Source organism: Dicentrarchus labrax, unplaced genomic scaffold, assembly GCF_905237075.1.
Source record: "Dicentrarchus labrax unplaced genomic scaffold, dlabrax2021, whole genome shotgun sequence".
In the NCBI taxonomy this organism is placed as follows: domain Eukaryota; kingdom Metazoa; phylum Chordata; class Actinopteri; family Moronidae; genus Dicentrarchus; species Dicentrarchus labrax.
Window position 1 is genome coordinate 9,875,000 of NW_026136708.1, and position 17,319 is coordinate 9,892,318.

The 17,319-nt window shown below is 43.9% G+C and overlaps 1 protein-coding gene across 1 annotated transcript; it reads right to left on the minus strand.

The window, feature by feature from the left end:
* Positions 1–528: 528 nt before the first annotated feature.
* On the minus strand, positions 529–2,968 carry pou3f2a (POU class 3 homeobox 2a). The gene has a single exon (XM_051409616.1). It carries the CDS (start codon positions 2,082–2,084, stop codon positions 696–698), a length of 1,389 nt encoding a protein of 462 aa, XP_051265576.1. The 5' UTR covers positions 2,085–2,968; the 3' UTR covers positions 529–695.
* Positions 2,969–17,319: the final 14,351 nt, after the last annotated feature.

Here is a 17,319-nt window from a genome sequence, read left to right on the forward strand (position 1 = left end):
ATTAAATGTGGATGCAGCTGACACTATAATCAATACCTTACATGAAATGTATACAAAACACCAGAATTGTATAATAATAATAATAATAATAATAATAATAATAATAATAATAATGAAAGCAGTTGGCTGGTATTGGCTTTCATTTTTAACGTTGTACAGCAGGTGTCTGCCATTTCAGCCCTCTCTTGCCACAAGCTGTGAAGAACCCCTGTTGCTTTTGTTATGATGGAAAGATGGCGTTTATTTACCCACACTGACTGCGACTTATCATCGAGCCCCAAGCTTGTTTTTATATTTTTCCCCCCTTGCGGACACCTCGTGTCCACCTCACACTCTCGCCTTTCTTTAATGACACATTACATAATGACATATCGGCGCCTCGGTAGAAGGTAAAAGCGTTTTGTATCAATGTCGCTGTTTTTTCTTTTTTTTTTTTTTTTTTTGGTTAGCACACACCGGCTGTATCCCAATCTGCTTGGCAGTTCCGCGGCATGAAACCTCTCCATACAGCTCTCTACTATGCGTATTTTTAGTGCTTGAGTGCCACTGTATATCCCCACTGTGTGTCCGTGGGTCCGACATTTAAACTGGCTAAGGTCCAGTTCCGAGCGGTCCGGCACAGAGAATCAAACAAATAAGGAGGCATTATTCCTCCGTAAGGGGTCCGTGTTCTGCTCAGAATAACGGACTGGGGGTCACTGAACAGGAGTTTGTCCTCCGTGATGTGGAGGGGTGTCCCCGTACATGTCCTCTCCTCCTGGTATCTGTCCCCCAGCGGGTGTCATCCTCTTCTCCTTCTGCCGCCTGTTACAAAACCAAACCCTCACCACCTCCTTCTCCAGCTGCAGGCTGTCCGCTAGGGAGTTGATCTCCGCTGCTCCTGGTTTTGGACATTTGAGAAAATGGCTCTCCAGAGCCCCTTTGACGCCCACCTCGATGGAGGTCCTCTTTTTCCTTTTCCTTCCCTGTGCCGCGATTTTATCCAGGCTAGTGGGGCTCCCCGAGGTGGAGTCCGCCTCCTCCAGCCACTTGTTCAACAAGGGCTTGAGTTTACACATGTTTTTGAAGCTGAGTTGAAGCGCCTCGAACCTGCAAATGGTGGTCTGAGAAAAGACGTTTCCGTACAGCGTCCCAAGAGCCAGTCCCACGTCCGCCTGGGTGAAGCCCAGCTTGATACGTCGCTGTTTGAACTGCTTGGCAAACTGCTCCAACTCGTCGGAGGTCGGCGTGTCCTCGTCTGACTGGTCCTGATGGCCCCCGTGCTGGTGATGGTGTGAGAGAGACTGCTGGTGGGCCCCAGGGCCGCCTCCATGTTCACTGAGGTGCGGGCTGTGGCTGTGGTGGTCCTCGTCCCGCAGGGGGTGGTGGTGCATCCCCCCTTGCTCTCCCCCCGGCATCAGACCGAAGCCGGACTGGGAATACACCAGGCTCTGGCCCTCAGATGTCGCCATACCGGGGATGTGCGTGGTGGCTGTGCTGGTTCGCCATGCTCTGGCGTCGTGATGCGCCTGCTGGTGCGCTAGGTGAGGGTGTCGCTGTTGCTGCTGCTGCTGTTGCTGCTGCAGACTGCTGGAGTTCTGCAGCTCCTCTCGGTCACTGTCGTGCAGTACGGGCTTCACGTCCTGTTCTCCGAGGGGACTAGATGGCCAGGGCGCCCCGCCGTCACCGTGAGACAGCGCCGTTATCCACTGGTGCGCGTGGCTGAGCGGATGTCCACCGCCCGGTAACGTGCTATAGTCGTTCTGGAGCAGGGTGTGCGCGTCCCTGTACGCTGCCGCCTGCTGCATGCTCCCGGACTCCGAGTGCGGCGGCGGCGCGCTGCTGGGGGTGGTGAGGACGCTGTAGTGGTTGGACGTTGCGGTCGCCATAACTATCGGAGCCAGAGTGATAGCTGGAGTTAAAAGGAGGCTGCCTTTGACAGTAACTCTTTTGCGCCACGGGGCAGCTAGGCGTCTCTCTCCAGCATCTCCCGGGCGCTGTGCCAAGGGGACGCAGAGGCGCGCACCTGTGGTCCGCCTCGCTCCGCTCTTTATTGGCCAAGAACGGTTGACAGATGTGGTTACCCCTGACAGCACCCCGCTCATTGGTCACGGGAGATTGTACAGAAACCCCAATCACTCTGCCCAACAATACTAGCAGTCCTGCAGCATGCTAGAGTACAAAGTGGAGGGAGAAATCGGGCTGCGGAGTGTAAACACAGAAAAGACTGAACAAGCTGAGCTACAAGGAAAAAAAAAACATTTTCCTCTATGCTGGAAGTACTTTATTAACATTGATCTGGGTCAGTGGGTCACATTTATTTCTTTCGTGCGTCAAAAACGGTGCGTAAAAAAGTTAGAAAAAGACACACCGAATTCACACATTAATTGATGTAAGTGGCCACATGTGCGCTCCAAATTATAACTTTTAGCACCCAAATCCTGGAAACTGCCAAACCTGAAACCTGAATCCAAATTTTGTGTGCATTTGAAGCAGAATATTTGGGACATTTTTTGCGCCATGAAACAGTGAGCAGTGATCATGAGGAGAAACTTCCAGCTGCCTCTCTGCCCTCAGGACGCTGTCCAGAGAGAGGGGCTGCGTGCTTCCAGGGCCTCTGCCCCGTTGCCATGGCGAACGCGGTGAATGGAACAACGCCCACGTCACAGCTGCAATTCGCTCCTTCTTTTCGTTCCGTTCCAAAGGGCTCATTGGGGCCGCGCGCTCGGCCGTCGGGACAAATAATGGGGGGCGCGCGGAGAGGGCAGCTCGGGGCCAAAGAGAGGAGGCTGCAAGAATACATCCTTCAGCCAGCTCTGCGCCCACCGTGCACCCTCACACCTGCTTGTTGGGTAAACTTTGAGATGGATGCACACACAGCGGCACGCGAGGCGAGGCTTGCCCCCCCCCCAAAAAAAGAAACCTTGAATTGTCAGTAGTTATATGAGGATTATTAAAAACGCTGCTGCTAAATAATAATACAGCAAAATATACTTTTCACTCTCAAACAGTGCATTCTGCATCATAAGTATTTTATCTTTAATATTTATACTACTTTTTTGAATGCAGGATTTTTACATTATTACTACTTCAACTTAAGTTATGGATTTGAATTCTTCTTCCATCTCTCATCTGATAGGACAGTTTTGTCATCTTTTGGCACTGTTGGTAAGAAAATAAGTAGTTTAGTGAAAATTCATCAAAGCACTAATTTTGCACTATCTGCCAGTCCTATCTCTAAATGAATGAACGATATTGAAATTAAACTAATCCTCATTCTGCTGAGCCCCCCCTGAAACCCTTTTAGACCCCTGGGGGGTCCCTGGACCTACTTTGGCAACTACTGGTATTTAGGAGATGTGATTTTATTGGCTCAAAGTGGGACACCGGCTGTAAAACATAACAGCTAATAAGAGGTTAAAGGAACCTCAAAGGACAAAAAATATGCAAGTTTCACCTTCAAACAGAGGTGCCCTGCAACATCATGGCCACCAGTGAAAATATATGTGTACATATTTTGCTAATTTAAAGTCTTAGCTATACTCACACAAAGACGATAACATTTCCCTTATATTGTTGATTAAAGACCACAGCACAATAAAATTCTACATAGGAAGTGATTGGCTAATTGATAAATACTTTGAATCTAATCAAGCTAAGGATGCGCAGACATAAACTGACACACATTGAATTATAGGGATCGAAAGAACACTGGTTTATGATTAGGGTGTAATTCTGAGAATTACCAAATGTGTCGCCAGGGGCTCTGGCAAGTCGTGTGTTGAGAGAGGCAAAACATATTATCCTAATAGACTAATATGCAAACTACTGGCTGCCCAATTACAGGACTTAATAACGCATAAACGATGCGAGTCCTGTTCTTACAAGACGAAGAGGTCGCTGTTAATTCAGTCAAAGGGTTGGGTATGCTGTCAACACATGCTGTGGTTCCACACACATACTGTCTGTGTTTCCATGTCCCTCGTTCTGTATTCAGGAGTGGGAGTTAATGATGGAGAATCTGAGCGTTAAATTAACAGTAATTATAGGGCCCCAGTGCTGTAAAGATTCAATTTCTTCGCAAGTCTAATGGGCCTAAGTGTCCCTATGCGCAGGCAGAACTCTATGACATATTTATGATTGAAACGCACACAGATGGAACAAAAACAAACACACAAGTGTTGTATACACCTATAGAATAAAGGCTTTTTATATGTCCATCTGAAGAGTGAGTTTTTTCTCAGTTGTAGAAGTGCGGCACTAAAATTGTATTCAAGGCCAGAACTCTTCAAATCCAGATGTGAAAAGCCACTTTTTAGCTCTTGAGTAAATAGTGCCACCCGCTCCCCACATTAGTTTAAGAAAGAGTGGTTCAAGTGTGAGGTGAAACCATTTATGTGAGTGAATGTTTGCAAGTGAACCAGTATTCTGGTTGCTTTCACTTTCTCCAGGCCAGTGTGTGACCGGGCCATGTCCCTCCCCCTGTGGGAACTCTAACGCAGGGGTAACTTGGGCAGGGGGGCTTCTTTATGCTGCCGGACACAGAGAGATAATGGCCATTCCTCCACAGCTGGCCCACACAATCAAAGCGAGAGGGGGCTCGAAGGATTCCAGCTTTAACCAGGCCATTGTCTGGGCTAATTACATCTGAATGAAAGACCCCAAGAACTCACCTCCCCCCTGAGCAAAACCTGCACAGAATACCCCAAACAACCCTTAAGGGATGAGGGAGAGTGCACAGACATGGAGCGCACACACAGAAATATATAAACCCTGGACTCCTTCATTACCCCTAAACGTAAGCACACAAGCATACACACACACACACACACACACACACACACACTGTGGACTCGTTTATTACTCATACACACTCACATCCCCAGCAGGCTCTCATCAAAGTGTTGTGTTTCTCACAAACACACTCGCATGTGGCACTCGGCATTAGATCAGATCTCAGCTTGCTGCTCTCAGAAGAGATGAGGAGGTCTTACAGGACTTAGGTTGAATAGAAAACACACTGAAGAGCCTTTCCCCAATGCACCCCCATAATCCCAATCTACACACTCCCTCTGCCCCCCAACCGCCAGTGCTCGGCTCCATCTGTAGCCCGCGTGAGCTGCGTAGCCTCAGCTTGGTACAGTGCAGATTGTGTCTGTAAAAACTGCAGAGTGATGTCAGGATGCTGTTTTGGTGCTCTGTCTTTTGCAGTCAGAAAATACATCCAGCTTGTTTCCGCACACACTGATACATTGATTTCTTCCAATAGGATGAGCACTGCGGTGTGTTTGCTGCTGTGTGTGTTTGAGAGAGAAAGAGAGAGAGAGAGAGAGAGAGAGAGAGTTGTGCAAGACAATCCTAAAGATGTACAAGAAAAGGCAAAAATTCGGACAATTGCAGGTGCAATAACTTAATGGGTTAAAATGTGTTAAATTGGTAATTGTTTGCTTTTGACACGTTGAATGGGGAGTTGCAGCTGAAGGTGAAGCACTGAAAAGGTTTCAGGTCTCTTTTGAAGTGTAAGAGCTGAAAGAATTTGAAATGTATCATTTAAAAACAGCAGTGAAAGCAGTTGAACTGTAAGTTGAAATGTGAAAGTTCAAAGTAATTGAACTGTAAGTTGAAATGTGAAAGATGAAAGTAGTTGAACTGTAATTTAAAGAGTAAGAGATGAAACCAGTTGAAATTAGTTGAAGTTTAAGCCTGACTAAGGGCACTTTAAATAGTTAAAGTGTCAGCTGATGTGCAGAGGCTGGAGGCAGTTAAAATTGTAGTTTCAAGTAAAAGTGCTGTAGGCAATTGAACTGTAAGTGAAAATAGTTGTACAACAGTTTGAAGAGTAATCAGTGAAGGCAGTTGAACTGTCAGATAAAGTGTGAAAGCACCTGTTGCCCAGAGTAACAGGTGACAACCGTCCAGGAACTACAGGTACAAAAATAGCTTCTTGGATATTAACAGTAAGCAGATTTACAGTGATGTTTATTAATGTGCATTGTACATATTGTTAAATAAACACATTAATAAATATAGCAACTGAAATGTCAGTAGATCTGTAAATGACGAAAGCCTTTGAAATTTCAGCTTAATTTGAAGCACCAAAGATAGTTTAAGTGCACTGTAAATAGTTAAAGCATCAGTTTGAATATTTGCTGTCAGTTGAAAAATATAAATAAGTATAATAGTGGATGTATAAATAATAAATATGTATGTATAATATGTATATGTATGTATGTATAATAAATATTAAAGTGTCAGCTGATGTGTAGCAAAAGACTGAAATTTAAATTTCAAGTCTAAGCGCTGTAGGCAGTAGAATTGTCAGTTTGTATGAAAGCACTGAGAGAATGAGTAGTGAAAGCAGTTGAACTGTCATCTAAGAGCAAAAGATATGTGAAGTGTGTGCACTGTAAATAGTTGAAGTGTCAGAAAGCTCAGGAACTGAGGAGCGTGTGAGGATGTCCCCAACAACTGTATATATTCTGTGTAATGCACACCAGCACACACACCTAACCACCCCCTTTTCTCTTCTCTTAGCTTGTGTGTGTGAGTTAAGGTTTCTATGGATATATACGGACATATACAACATTTTCCCTGGACACATTGTGTGTGTGTGTGTGTGTGTGTGTGTGTGTGTGTGTGTGTGTGTGTGTGTGTGTGTGTGACAGTTTCAGGGTTAGGAGGTCTCACTGGTGCTCAGTTTAGCATTGATTTATTCTCTTTCTCCAATTTATTTCCCCTTCGCCTGATCTGCCTCTGGGAGGACAAATGGAGGAGAAACGCCAAGCACAGTAACCATCCCTCACACACACGCGCACACACACATACACAGACACACACACACACCATGCACACACATATACGAAGTGACAAATGTTTCCACAAGCAAAAATGCACTCAAATTTGTATTTCTGCAAAGCACTGGAAAGAAAACACACATACGCACACACTCAAATACTTTAAAAGCTCAGCTTTCCCATTTCTAGCATTACTGTGCCGGACCAATCAGAGTGGTGACCGTTCTGTAGAACTATAAATTCACAACACTCCCCAAGTCCCAAGGCACCAGGGTTCCTATACGACTTCCCATGTTGTCCCATATAACTGTCTTCAGAGAACCCATAAAGACATAAAGGGACGTTCCTACCTCTAGGTGAGTGGTCATAATTCACCAGCAGGTATTTTTACCGTGACATTGCTGTCGAGGTGCACAGATTCATCTCATCTGCTGCTTTATAATGTCCAACACAAACTCCAGATAGGAAAAGTATGAGTGCAGACATATTTTACAGGCAGCTTGCTGTCACTTCCTACTGTAATGATTTTGGTATTGCAGGAGTTTGTTGAAAGAGGGGTTTGCGGACTTGTAGGTACAAGCTTAACACCTTGCGTCACTTCTGCTTTGGGGTGTAATAACAAACCTCTCCCTTTCCTTCCCAAATAGAAAAAGAGGGCGGGAGGAGGGGCAGGTAGGTCGTTAAACCCACTTGAAAGCTCAGCGCCCTGATCGATAGTCTTGGGCCAAGCAGGGATTAAAATCAGGCTAAGTCTGTTTCAATCAATACTGATGGCTAACCCTGGGGTTAAAACAGGAGTAAATCTCCATACACGTCCATACACAAGTCTGCACTATGGCCTACAGTACAGATAAATCTACAGCTATCCATGCAAATGGACACACAATGGGTTACCGTGCGAGTGTAGTCGATATGAATGAGTGCTGTATAGGCCTTCAGCAGCGACATATCTGGTTGTATCTATGTGGATATACACTCTGTCTAGTTAGGGGATTGAGGCAGTAAATTTAGACTCATCGATGGGGATGAACGGCGTGAGTAAAGCTCTCATAAATGTGCTCGAAGAGGTGCAGCATGTGAATGCACGTGAAAGAGGGAGAAACAAACAGTAATGTGTCTGCGGTTATACACACAGCACAGCAATAATGGAGGGGAGAATGACTTATAGACATAGAGCTGACATGCATGATTGACTGTTTCACACCCTAATGGAGGACAGACATCACTGCTCGGATTGATCTTACAAGCGCAGGTCTGCGTATCAATTTCCGATACTAATCAATGTAACTATGGACGGGCAACAGCAAGAAAAAACTGTTGCGTGTCTATATTGTGATCAGCTAATTCTACCGATGCAGAGATTTATGTCTCTTTCTTAAATGGTATGTCCCTAATCACCAGGGACAGATTTCTGAGCACAAAACCCAATAAAATTGATAATGTCAACATTTTGGGAAATACATTCAATGTCATTCGCTTTCTTGCTGAGAGTTAGATGAGAAGACTCATGTTTCTCATGTTTGTATGCTTAACATGAAGCTACAGCCAGTAGTTGGTTAGCTTAGCTTAGCACAGAGACTGGAAACAGGGGGAAACAGCTAGCCTTGCATAAAACAACAACAGTCGTTTTTATACTTAGTACAGATTAAATATATAACATGTTAGTTAGAGGAGCTTCAGAGAAACTGGTAGGCAGATGTTGGTACATTTGGACAGAGCAAGGCTAGCTGTTTCCCCTGTCTCCAGTATTTGTGCTAAGCTAACAGCACAGACATTAGAGTGGAATGGATCTTTTCATCTAACCTTAAGCAAGAGAGCTAACATTGCTCTAATGTGCCCTGAAATGTAATAGACATGTCTTGAAACAACAGTAATTTATTAGTAAACTTAGAAGACAAAGTATTGATTGTACTACAAGAGTTTCAATACATTTTCTGCCTGAACTGTTTACATGCTAACACCTGAACCTGAAACACAATGACGAAAACCTGACACCCATGTCTCAAACCCTTGAAACCATTACTCCAAAAATACAGGCACATTTTCCATTTTTCACTCAGATGGCATCACTAAATCACACTTCCACTTCCACTGCACACAATTCACCACATTTGGCACAATCTTCATAACAAAAGTCTGTTGTGTTCATGTTGACAGCATTGTCCTTCAAAACGCTGAAGTGAAATGATCAATTGGCCACAGTGATGACTCACAGGTGCAAACACTAGTTACTAAATTGCTCAATTACACATCAGAGCAGGGGGCCGAAGGTGAGCTCTCCTGTTTTGGAGATGAATGGATGGCTACAATATGATTAGAAAGATATGGAGGGAGAGGACAGTGTAGGGTTAGGGTTTAGTATTGGCCCCGAAAAAGAGGAAGAGGGAGGTGCATCTTGGATGAGGTCTGGGGCTCTTCAGTTGATCATGTTGTCACCATGTTGTCACTTAACGTCACTCTTATTGTCTGCACTTTTAAAGTGAGAATATGCAGGTGAGCTGCTCTTCACACACTAATATTCTACTTTAGTACTGCTCATAGGCCTGACCATAGTTTACTTGTATTATATTTCTATGTATTATATGGTAACTGGGTATTTCTTTTTGTGTGTGTCAATTGTTTTTGGGTTAAACTTGTTGTATACTGACATTTATACATCAGGATTAAGTCAAGAAATATGAAATATCAAAGCCAAACTGAGTAAATAAAGCAGGTTTTTATTTCATATTTCAAGCAGCAACAAGAAACAACAATTTTTTGTTGATTCTGGCGGCCCCTGTGGACAAAAGCGGTAGTCTTTGCCTTGTCTTGCTTCATTGATTTCAATAGGAATCAAACCAAATCTGACCCAGTGGCAGGCATTAAGAATAACTATATAGAAATAGCCAATCTTCTCACTGGTAGTCTTTGTTAATGTAGGTCATATAGAAGCATCAGTACTTAACTAAGACTGTTTCATAACCAGTTATAAACTTCTTGTCGTAGGCTTAAGTAAATAAATCTGCTATATCAAGCTAAAATTAATGTATACACTCTAGAACTGAATAGATAAAAGAGGATTTTATTTCTTAACAGGTTTGTTTCTGCCATGACTGCAGTTGCAGATGGTTAAATCATCAGCAGATATCATGTCAGATTTTCTTTTCAGATACAGAACACAATATATAAATGTCCTTTCTAGAGAATCAAATTTTTTTATGCAATGTGCTTAGCGTGTGTTTATTCTACCTCAACCTCACTCTTTGCGGCTTGCCACTCTGTCCTTTCACCAGAGACCCCAGCTGTCCCTCCATCACACTGCGTCCTCCATCTCTCCTGCAAGCTGGGGGGCAGGGCGGAGGGAGGCCTATTCATTGGACCTCTTACTTTTGTGTCGCCTTTTTAAACACGCTCCCAAACACACTGACCCCCATCCACTGCAACATGCAGCACCCTCGGCAGGCCCAAATGCAAAAGCTGTAGCTCGGGGAAAGTAAGTCATGCTCTCCTGAATTGATAAAGAAGCTAAAATTGCAGTTTTCACCTCATTGCCTGAGAAAATAGGCACAGTGAAAAGTGGAAAGCACCCAAAAAGTCCTTGTACTTCTCCACATTACATTATTCTTAGTTAGAATAACTTGGGCAGGTCGACCCATTTACAATCAATCCCAGTAACCTTAAGCATTTTTGCACTTCAGGTACTTTAATTAATTACAGTACTACCAAAACTATCTTTAACCTTTTTCTAATGTCAAGATCAAGGTCAAAATATGAGATACAATGAGTCCCACCAAATAGTCGCGGTGTGAGGCTTGATTCAAACCACAAGTACATTTAAAGATCCTGAAACTAAGCCAAGATGTGTGTCCAGGGATCGAACCAAGATGGATAGGGGAGAGACCTTGGGGAGCAATAATGGTTGTTCTCACTGTGGTAATCAAACTAATCTCTGTCTTCTTCCCTTAGTTGTTTTCTATCTCAAACACGCAAGCTCAAAGGGAGTGTCTCTCTTTCTTATCAAGGTTTTTCTTTCTCCTGCGTTGCCTTCTCTAAATGTATCTTTACTTAACTGTGACAGTTTGCACGGAATCAGTTTGCTTTCAATGTATGCCCCCCCCCACCCACGCCCAGTATTTCCTGCCTCTAGTTACCACGGGATACTGATTTGCTCAAGTTCATTACAGTGTCTCTCAGCATGTGGAATTTGAGTGACTCCTAATGAACATATACATAAACAAATTCACCTTGAAACGCAGTCAAAGCAGTGCAACAGACCTTGTGGTTTTGTCAGAGTGGATGTATTTTGAATATTCAGGGCTGTACTCTATGTTATCAGCCTATATGTTCAGAAAATTACACATGTACAAGGATATAACCCCTACTCTCATTATATGAGTGGCAGATACAAAAAAGTGAAGCAATGAACGCAAACACTGCTTTTGTGTGAAGGAACACTGCTTTACACGCTTTTTTTCCATGCATATCAAATGTGTTTCCGCAATTGGAAAGCATAATTCAGGGTGGAGGAAAAACAGAGGAGCTACTCTTGGAGGCAACCTAGCCAATTAATTTGCAGCTCAGATCTCAAAGCCTCACTGGAGAGGTGCTAGGCTACATACCACTAAGCTAATTTGTGTAGCAGGTCCGTATTAAATATATGCATGAGGCTAATTCAGTTAGTGTCCTCGCCCTGTAGCTGTGGTGAGTGCGGCGCTAGCTCCCATTAGCGATGTTTCTGCCTCCAGTGGAAATCAACAGAAGTCGAGGCAGGCGCCGCTTTTTTGCATAAAGCAAACAAAATTAAATTTACTTCGCTAAATCAAAGTGTAGTGCCAAAAGTGGGTATCTCTCTCTCTCTCTCCCTCTCTGTATGTTCGTTTGTATGTCTCCTTCTCTCTCTGAGGGATAAATTACTCCAGAATCATAAAAGAGTAGAAAAAATTGCAGAGAGAGAGGAAAAGAGAGATTTTAGTCAAGTGGGATTCCCCCTCCCAAACAATCCCAGCATGCTCCTGCTTACTGAGATGTTGGCTTATGTGTCTCCAGTGTGTTGTGAGTGTTTCTCTGATTTTGTCTGCCTGTCTGTTTTCCTGCATGCATTTACAGTATTTGTGTGTTCCTATCAGCACGATCTCACAGGAAAATTCACACTTATTTGTACAAAAATAAATGTCATGTTTTGTGACCGACAAAAACGGAAGTGGGCCGTGTGAGGCTCAACCGGGGTGTTCTTTTACTTTTAAGTTAATACATGTCCAAAACCTTATCCAGTCTTAACCAAAATGACATTAACTAAAACATTTTAATCTAATTCTAACCTTTAACCTTGAATTGACTTATAACCATAAGAATATGTTGTTTCAGACTTGTTTGGTACTGAAGGTGTTAAAATTAGAGGCGATGGATGCTCGAGAATGTCATTTCATCACACAGCTATACGTGCGTTCATTTATTTTCCGAATTGTTGTTATTGTCAAATCCTGGTGCCAGGTTCTGTGTGTGTGAAAAGAAAAGAAAGAGAGTCTATTGGTGTGTACGCACGTGTGTGTGTGAGAGAGAGAGAGTGACAGAGAGAAAGAAAGAGAGAGCTCCTTGCAGTATACCGCAGAGCTAGTCTGTAAAAAAAAAAAGGGCCGCTTGGCTGTTCCTATTGAACTTGACCTGCGGGCCAGATCAATGTATGTGTGTGTGTGTGTGTGTGTGTGTGTGTGTGAGAGAGAGAGAAAAAACGTATGTGTGTGTGTGTGTGTGTGTGTGTGTGTGTGTGTCAACGAGCATGAGTGCGTGCTGCCAGATCAATGTGTCTCCGTGTGCCACGGAATGAGAGAGCACACTGATTACCCAGGGGTGGCGGGAGGGAGGGGAGGAGGAGGAGGAGGAGGAGGGAGGGAGGGATGAGAGGATGGAGGAGGAGGATGATGATACAGAGGGGAAGGAGGAAGGGAGGGAGGGAAGGAGGGGGTGATGAGATTGAGCAGAGGACGGAGCTGAGACCAGGATCAGGAGAGAAGCTCAGATCATTTCATTTTCATTTTCCCTTCATTTCACTGCGAGCTGAGCTGTGTGTCGGGGCATTCCACATGGATGAGGTGCCAAAATTTAGATCCGCAGCCAGATGCCAAGGATCAGTCGGGAAATAGCAACACAATCTGAATGCAATGGGATGGTTGGGGGGTCAGTGATCCATGCTCCCGTCTTCCCTTCTTCCTTTTACCCCTCCTTTTCTATAAAGCACCTGAACATTCATAAACCCAAAAAACTCACACAACCAGAGGGACATGCTTCAGGTTTACAAGGCAGACATAAAACCTCGCCAGCCTCAAGGCCACTGACAGTATTTCTTTATGTGTGTATCAAGACGTTTGCAGTCTGAGCCCTCACCCGTGTGTCTAGCCTTGTTTTTTTGATGTTTTCATCGTTAAGAGTATGAAGGACTGCGGCCCAGTCCTTCAGCACTGCAGGGGCTCCTCTCATCTCTCTCGTTCAGTGTAGTTCCCGTCACCAGCAGTTCTGTTTGCAAACCCCTGCCCGTGTCCAATCAGCATGTAGCCAGTGTAAAGTGTATCTGTGTGTGTGTGTGTGTGTCTATGTGTGAGAGAGAGAAAGAGATAGAGATGAGGGGGTTTTCAGTGGAGGTGGGAGGTGGTCTGTCTTCTTTTCGAAAGGCTATATTTCGTCTGTGATGTATTTTGTATGTGTGTATATGCAGCCCAAGTAGCCCACATCCCTAATGTATAAGATTGTGCAGTGTGTGTGTAAGAAATAACCCAGGGGACAATTAAAAAAATCTTGTGGGAGAAAATGAATTCCCACGTTTTGTGTTAAATTAAAAGGTGCAGTGTGGAAGAGAACGGTTTTCACACCAAACATTCAAGTACATTGCGGAGTAAGGCTGATATTTTCCAGAGCATCTCCACCAGCCATAGAGGCACAGTGCCATCATTTTCAACTAAATTGAGCTTTGACTTACAAACTCGCCGTCCTTCATGATCACGCCTAATGCCATTCCAGCATTGACAAATAGCAAAACATATGATACTGCTAATTTTACAGTAGAGAATAATTCTTGAAGTTGGGTCACTCTCTTCTTTATTTTCACAGGGACCCCTGTTAAAAATATCAAGGATGTAATATCAGAAACGATCGGGATTGCCAGGTTATACTGTGAATTATACTCTCTATACATCGCAGGCTGGTGCATTTACTATAACACATTTGGATTCAAGCTGTTCAGGCTCTTCTTGAGTCTACTCTATTTTTTTTACCCTTTAACCTTTATTTTTGTTGTTGTTGAGTTTTTCCTTACTCAAGTCATGGGGCCAAAGGATGGAGGCCCTCATATGTTGCACAAATTCTGAAGCACTTTGTGGCAAATTTGTGAATTTGGGCTATATAAATAAGAGAGAAGGGAGATAGTGTTGGACATCCATCTCCAGTACTGAACGTATGGTCTCAACCGGGTAACTTCTTAAAATTAAACTATAGAAAATTAAGATTCCGCCTCAAGTGTATGTGAGTACTCGGAGAAAGCGATGGGATTGCAATCATCTTTTGCGTAAAACAAAAATGATTCACTTGAAATGGCATCAATCGTATGTGTACACAAACATGACTGCTACTTTGTGAAGAAAATATGTTAGTAAAACCTCAAAATAAGCTATACATCTTTGTACAGAGCATGTATTAACTTTGCATTTAAAAAACACTGTCATCACCATTACTTATTGCTGATTGGAGGAGCTTAATTAGAGCTATTATGAATGGTCCATGTTGCAACTGTATCTAGCCTTCACATGTGCGCACACACACACACACACACACACACACACACACACCCCTCCATTCTCTAACCCCTGTCTGTGCAGCTCTACCTCAGGAGGAAATTGAATTGGAAAGTTGACCCTACCGACACAAGGCAAGCACCATTGATTTTTATTGAAACATGAGCCATCGATACTGAAATTGCTTTTGATTCACGATGTGTCTGCTTCGGTGTGTTTGTTTCCCCAGTGAATGGTACGATCTAGATTTGATTGTCATTTCAGTCATCCTGTGGCTTGTTTGCAAATAAGTCCCACGCCTCATAAATGACTGGAGAAACCATTTCAGTTCAAATTAATATAAATTAAATTTGATTTTCATCAAACGACTTAATAGTAGTAATATTCAAGGGTTACTATGTCATTATGGGTTTTGTATGAAAGATTAATTCATTAACATTAAAAATCAAAACAAATGTCAAAGTTCGACCTTGGAAACAGCAGCTGACAGTGTGTATTGCGATTTATTTTATTCAGTTCCAAAGTGTGGCAAACTAAACCAAAAAGTCCACCAAGAAACAGAATACAAATTTCATATTCAAATGTATCCAAACTTTGTTATTATTGTTATTTTGCAACCTCCTGGAGGCGTCCCGACCCCTAGGTTGAGAACCACTGACTTAATACTGTCAAGACTATCAAGAAAGAACCTCACTCTGCCCCTTTCAAGAGTGGAGAGTTGATGAGTCTGTATACACATGCAGATGCATAGGCACAATGACAAAAACACACACCAATGCTTTTACATAGAATAATCACAGACTCACAGCTCAGGTACCTACTATCAAACACACACACACACACACACACACACACACACATACTCGACTGATGAAATCCAGTGCAGAGGAGCTGTGGTGGTGCATATTGATGGCCAGCCAAGAGCTCCCTGCTGGGCTTAGCTTGATCCCGGTGCGCCCATGAATGGCTTTGCAACTCTAGAGACCAACTCTGTAGTTAACCTGCAACATATACACATATAGAAATACACACGTACACACACACACACTTTTCACAGAGCCCTGGAAAGCTTTAGCTTCAGGTATGTTTTATGAGTCTGAATTTGGCTTTCAGCACATAGCCACAATTCACAGTCACAAGAGAACAAAGCACAGTGACCTGTGTGAGGGTGTGTGTATCCCCACATGTACTGTGTGCGAGCAGAGTGTGTGTGAAACTGTCAGTGCTGCTCATAGCTGGGACTCTTTCCCTTTCTAACACATGCTGATAGACACTCATATTTCCTGTGGTAACAAGCGTGAAAATGGCCTCATAAATCCAAAGTGGTTTTACAGAGACCACATCAGCGGCCTAAAGAAGATGTATTATGTAAATAAAACAACACGCCATCAGTAATGCTGGCTTGTTGCCGCCACCAGATCATAATGACTCAGTGGGAGACTTTTAGCGGAATACGGCAACAGTTCGATTAGGTGTGTTGTTGTACATATATGAGTGTGTGTGCGTGCAAGCCCCCACGCAGACAAACTGCTCTGCTACATAATTTGATATTTCATCATAAGTCTATATCCCAGCATGGTGTGGCTCTTTGCAGCCCACCATGGTCCAACAATCTGTCAGCAGAGCACAGGGAAGGCAGGGCCAATCCACTTCCTTGGTGTCATGCACAAACACACACACACACCAGTCACACTGTTTATTAAAGGTGAAGGGGTGAGGAAGGGTGTATAGGTGTGTGTGTGTGTGTATGTGTGTGTGTGTGTGTGTGTGTGAAAGCTTGCATACAAACATAAAATGGACTCACGCGCACAGCTGGGTGTTCGGTGTGCACTACAGTGGTACTTTGATGCGCAAACACAACTGAGACACACATAGTCACTCACACACACACGCGCGCCCTAACGGCTCGCCTAGCTCCGACCCGTGATGGATTGGCTGCACTCCTGCCGTGACAGACGAGCGATGGATGGAGAGCTGAGAAGATGAAGGGAAGAAAGGGACGAAGGGGGGACTGTGTGTGTGTGTGTCAGAGAGAGAGAGAGCGAGAGAGAGAGGGAGAGGGCGTGTTGGAGGAGAGGAAAGAGCTGAGTGCAGTGGTCTTGGTGCCAGGGAGGATCTTACATGGGGCCAAGCAGATCATTTCCTCCTCGGCAGCACGTGTCATTTCCTCTAAACAAACAGCCCTTCTGTGGACAGGAGAGAGGCTAGAGGCCTGTCCTGTCAATCTCGCTCTCCTCGCCTCCCTCTGTCCCCCTCCATCTCCTATGTGTGTGTGTGTGTGTGTGTGTGTGGGAGGAGATGTGTGCATGTTTTGTGCCATAAACAAAAGAGCAAGTGCAGTGTCAGTACGGTCATGTGAATCATGCATGGACTTCCGGTGCCACACAACATTGTGATGAAATATGCTACAGAATGCACTAAGGAGAGTGTTTGCATCAACTTCCTCTGTTTTCAGTCTCGGGCATCTAACCAGACATTGTGAAAGTGCAATAGTAACTTGCTGGAGTGCTCCTTTAATTGTCTTACCACTTGAGATTTATTTTATTAATTTAACACTTTATTGATGCAACGGGTACCAACACAGACGGCTATATTTTCCAGCAAAAAAAGTTAAACCTGGTTTAACTTTTGCAGCAATGCATTGCAGTGTCATCCAGAAACACTGCACTGGCAAACAACATACATGCAAGCATACCATCTCAGACGATTATTTTGTAGCATGAGCAGAGTAACTGTTTACCTTGTGATCAGCATGGATTGATGCTTGCTACCAATGTAACTTTTCA

Excerpts from the sequence above, each read along its gene's own strand:
- pou3f2a (XM_051409616.1), bottom strand. The coding sequence starts at position 2,084 with ATGAGCGGGGTGCTGTCAGGGGTAACCACATCTGTCAACCGTTCTTGG.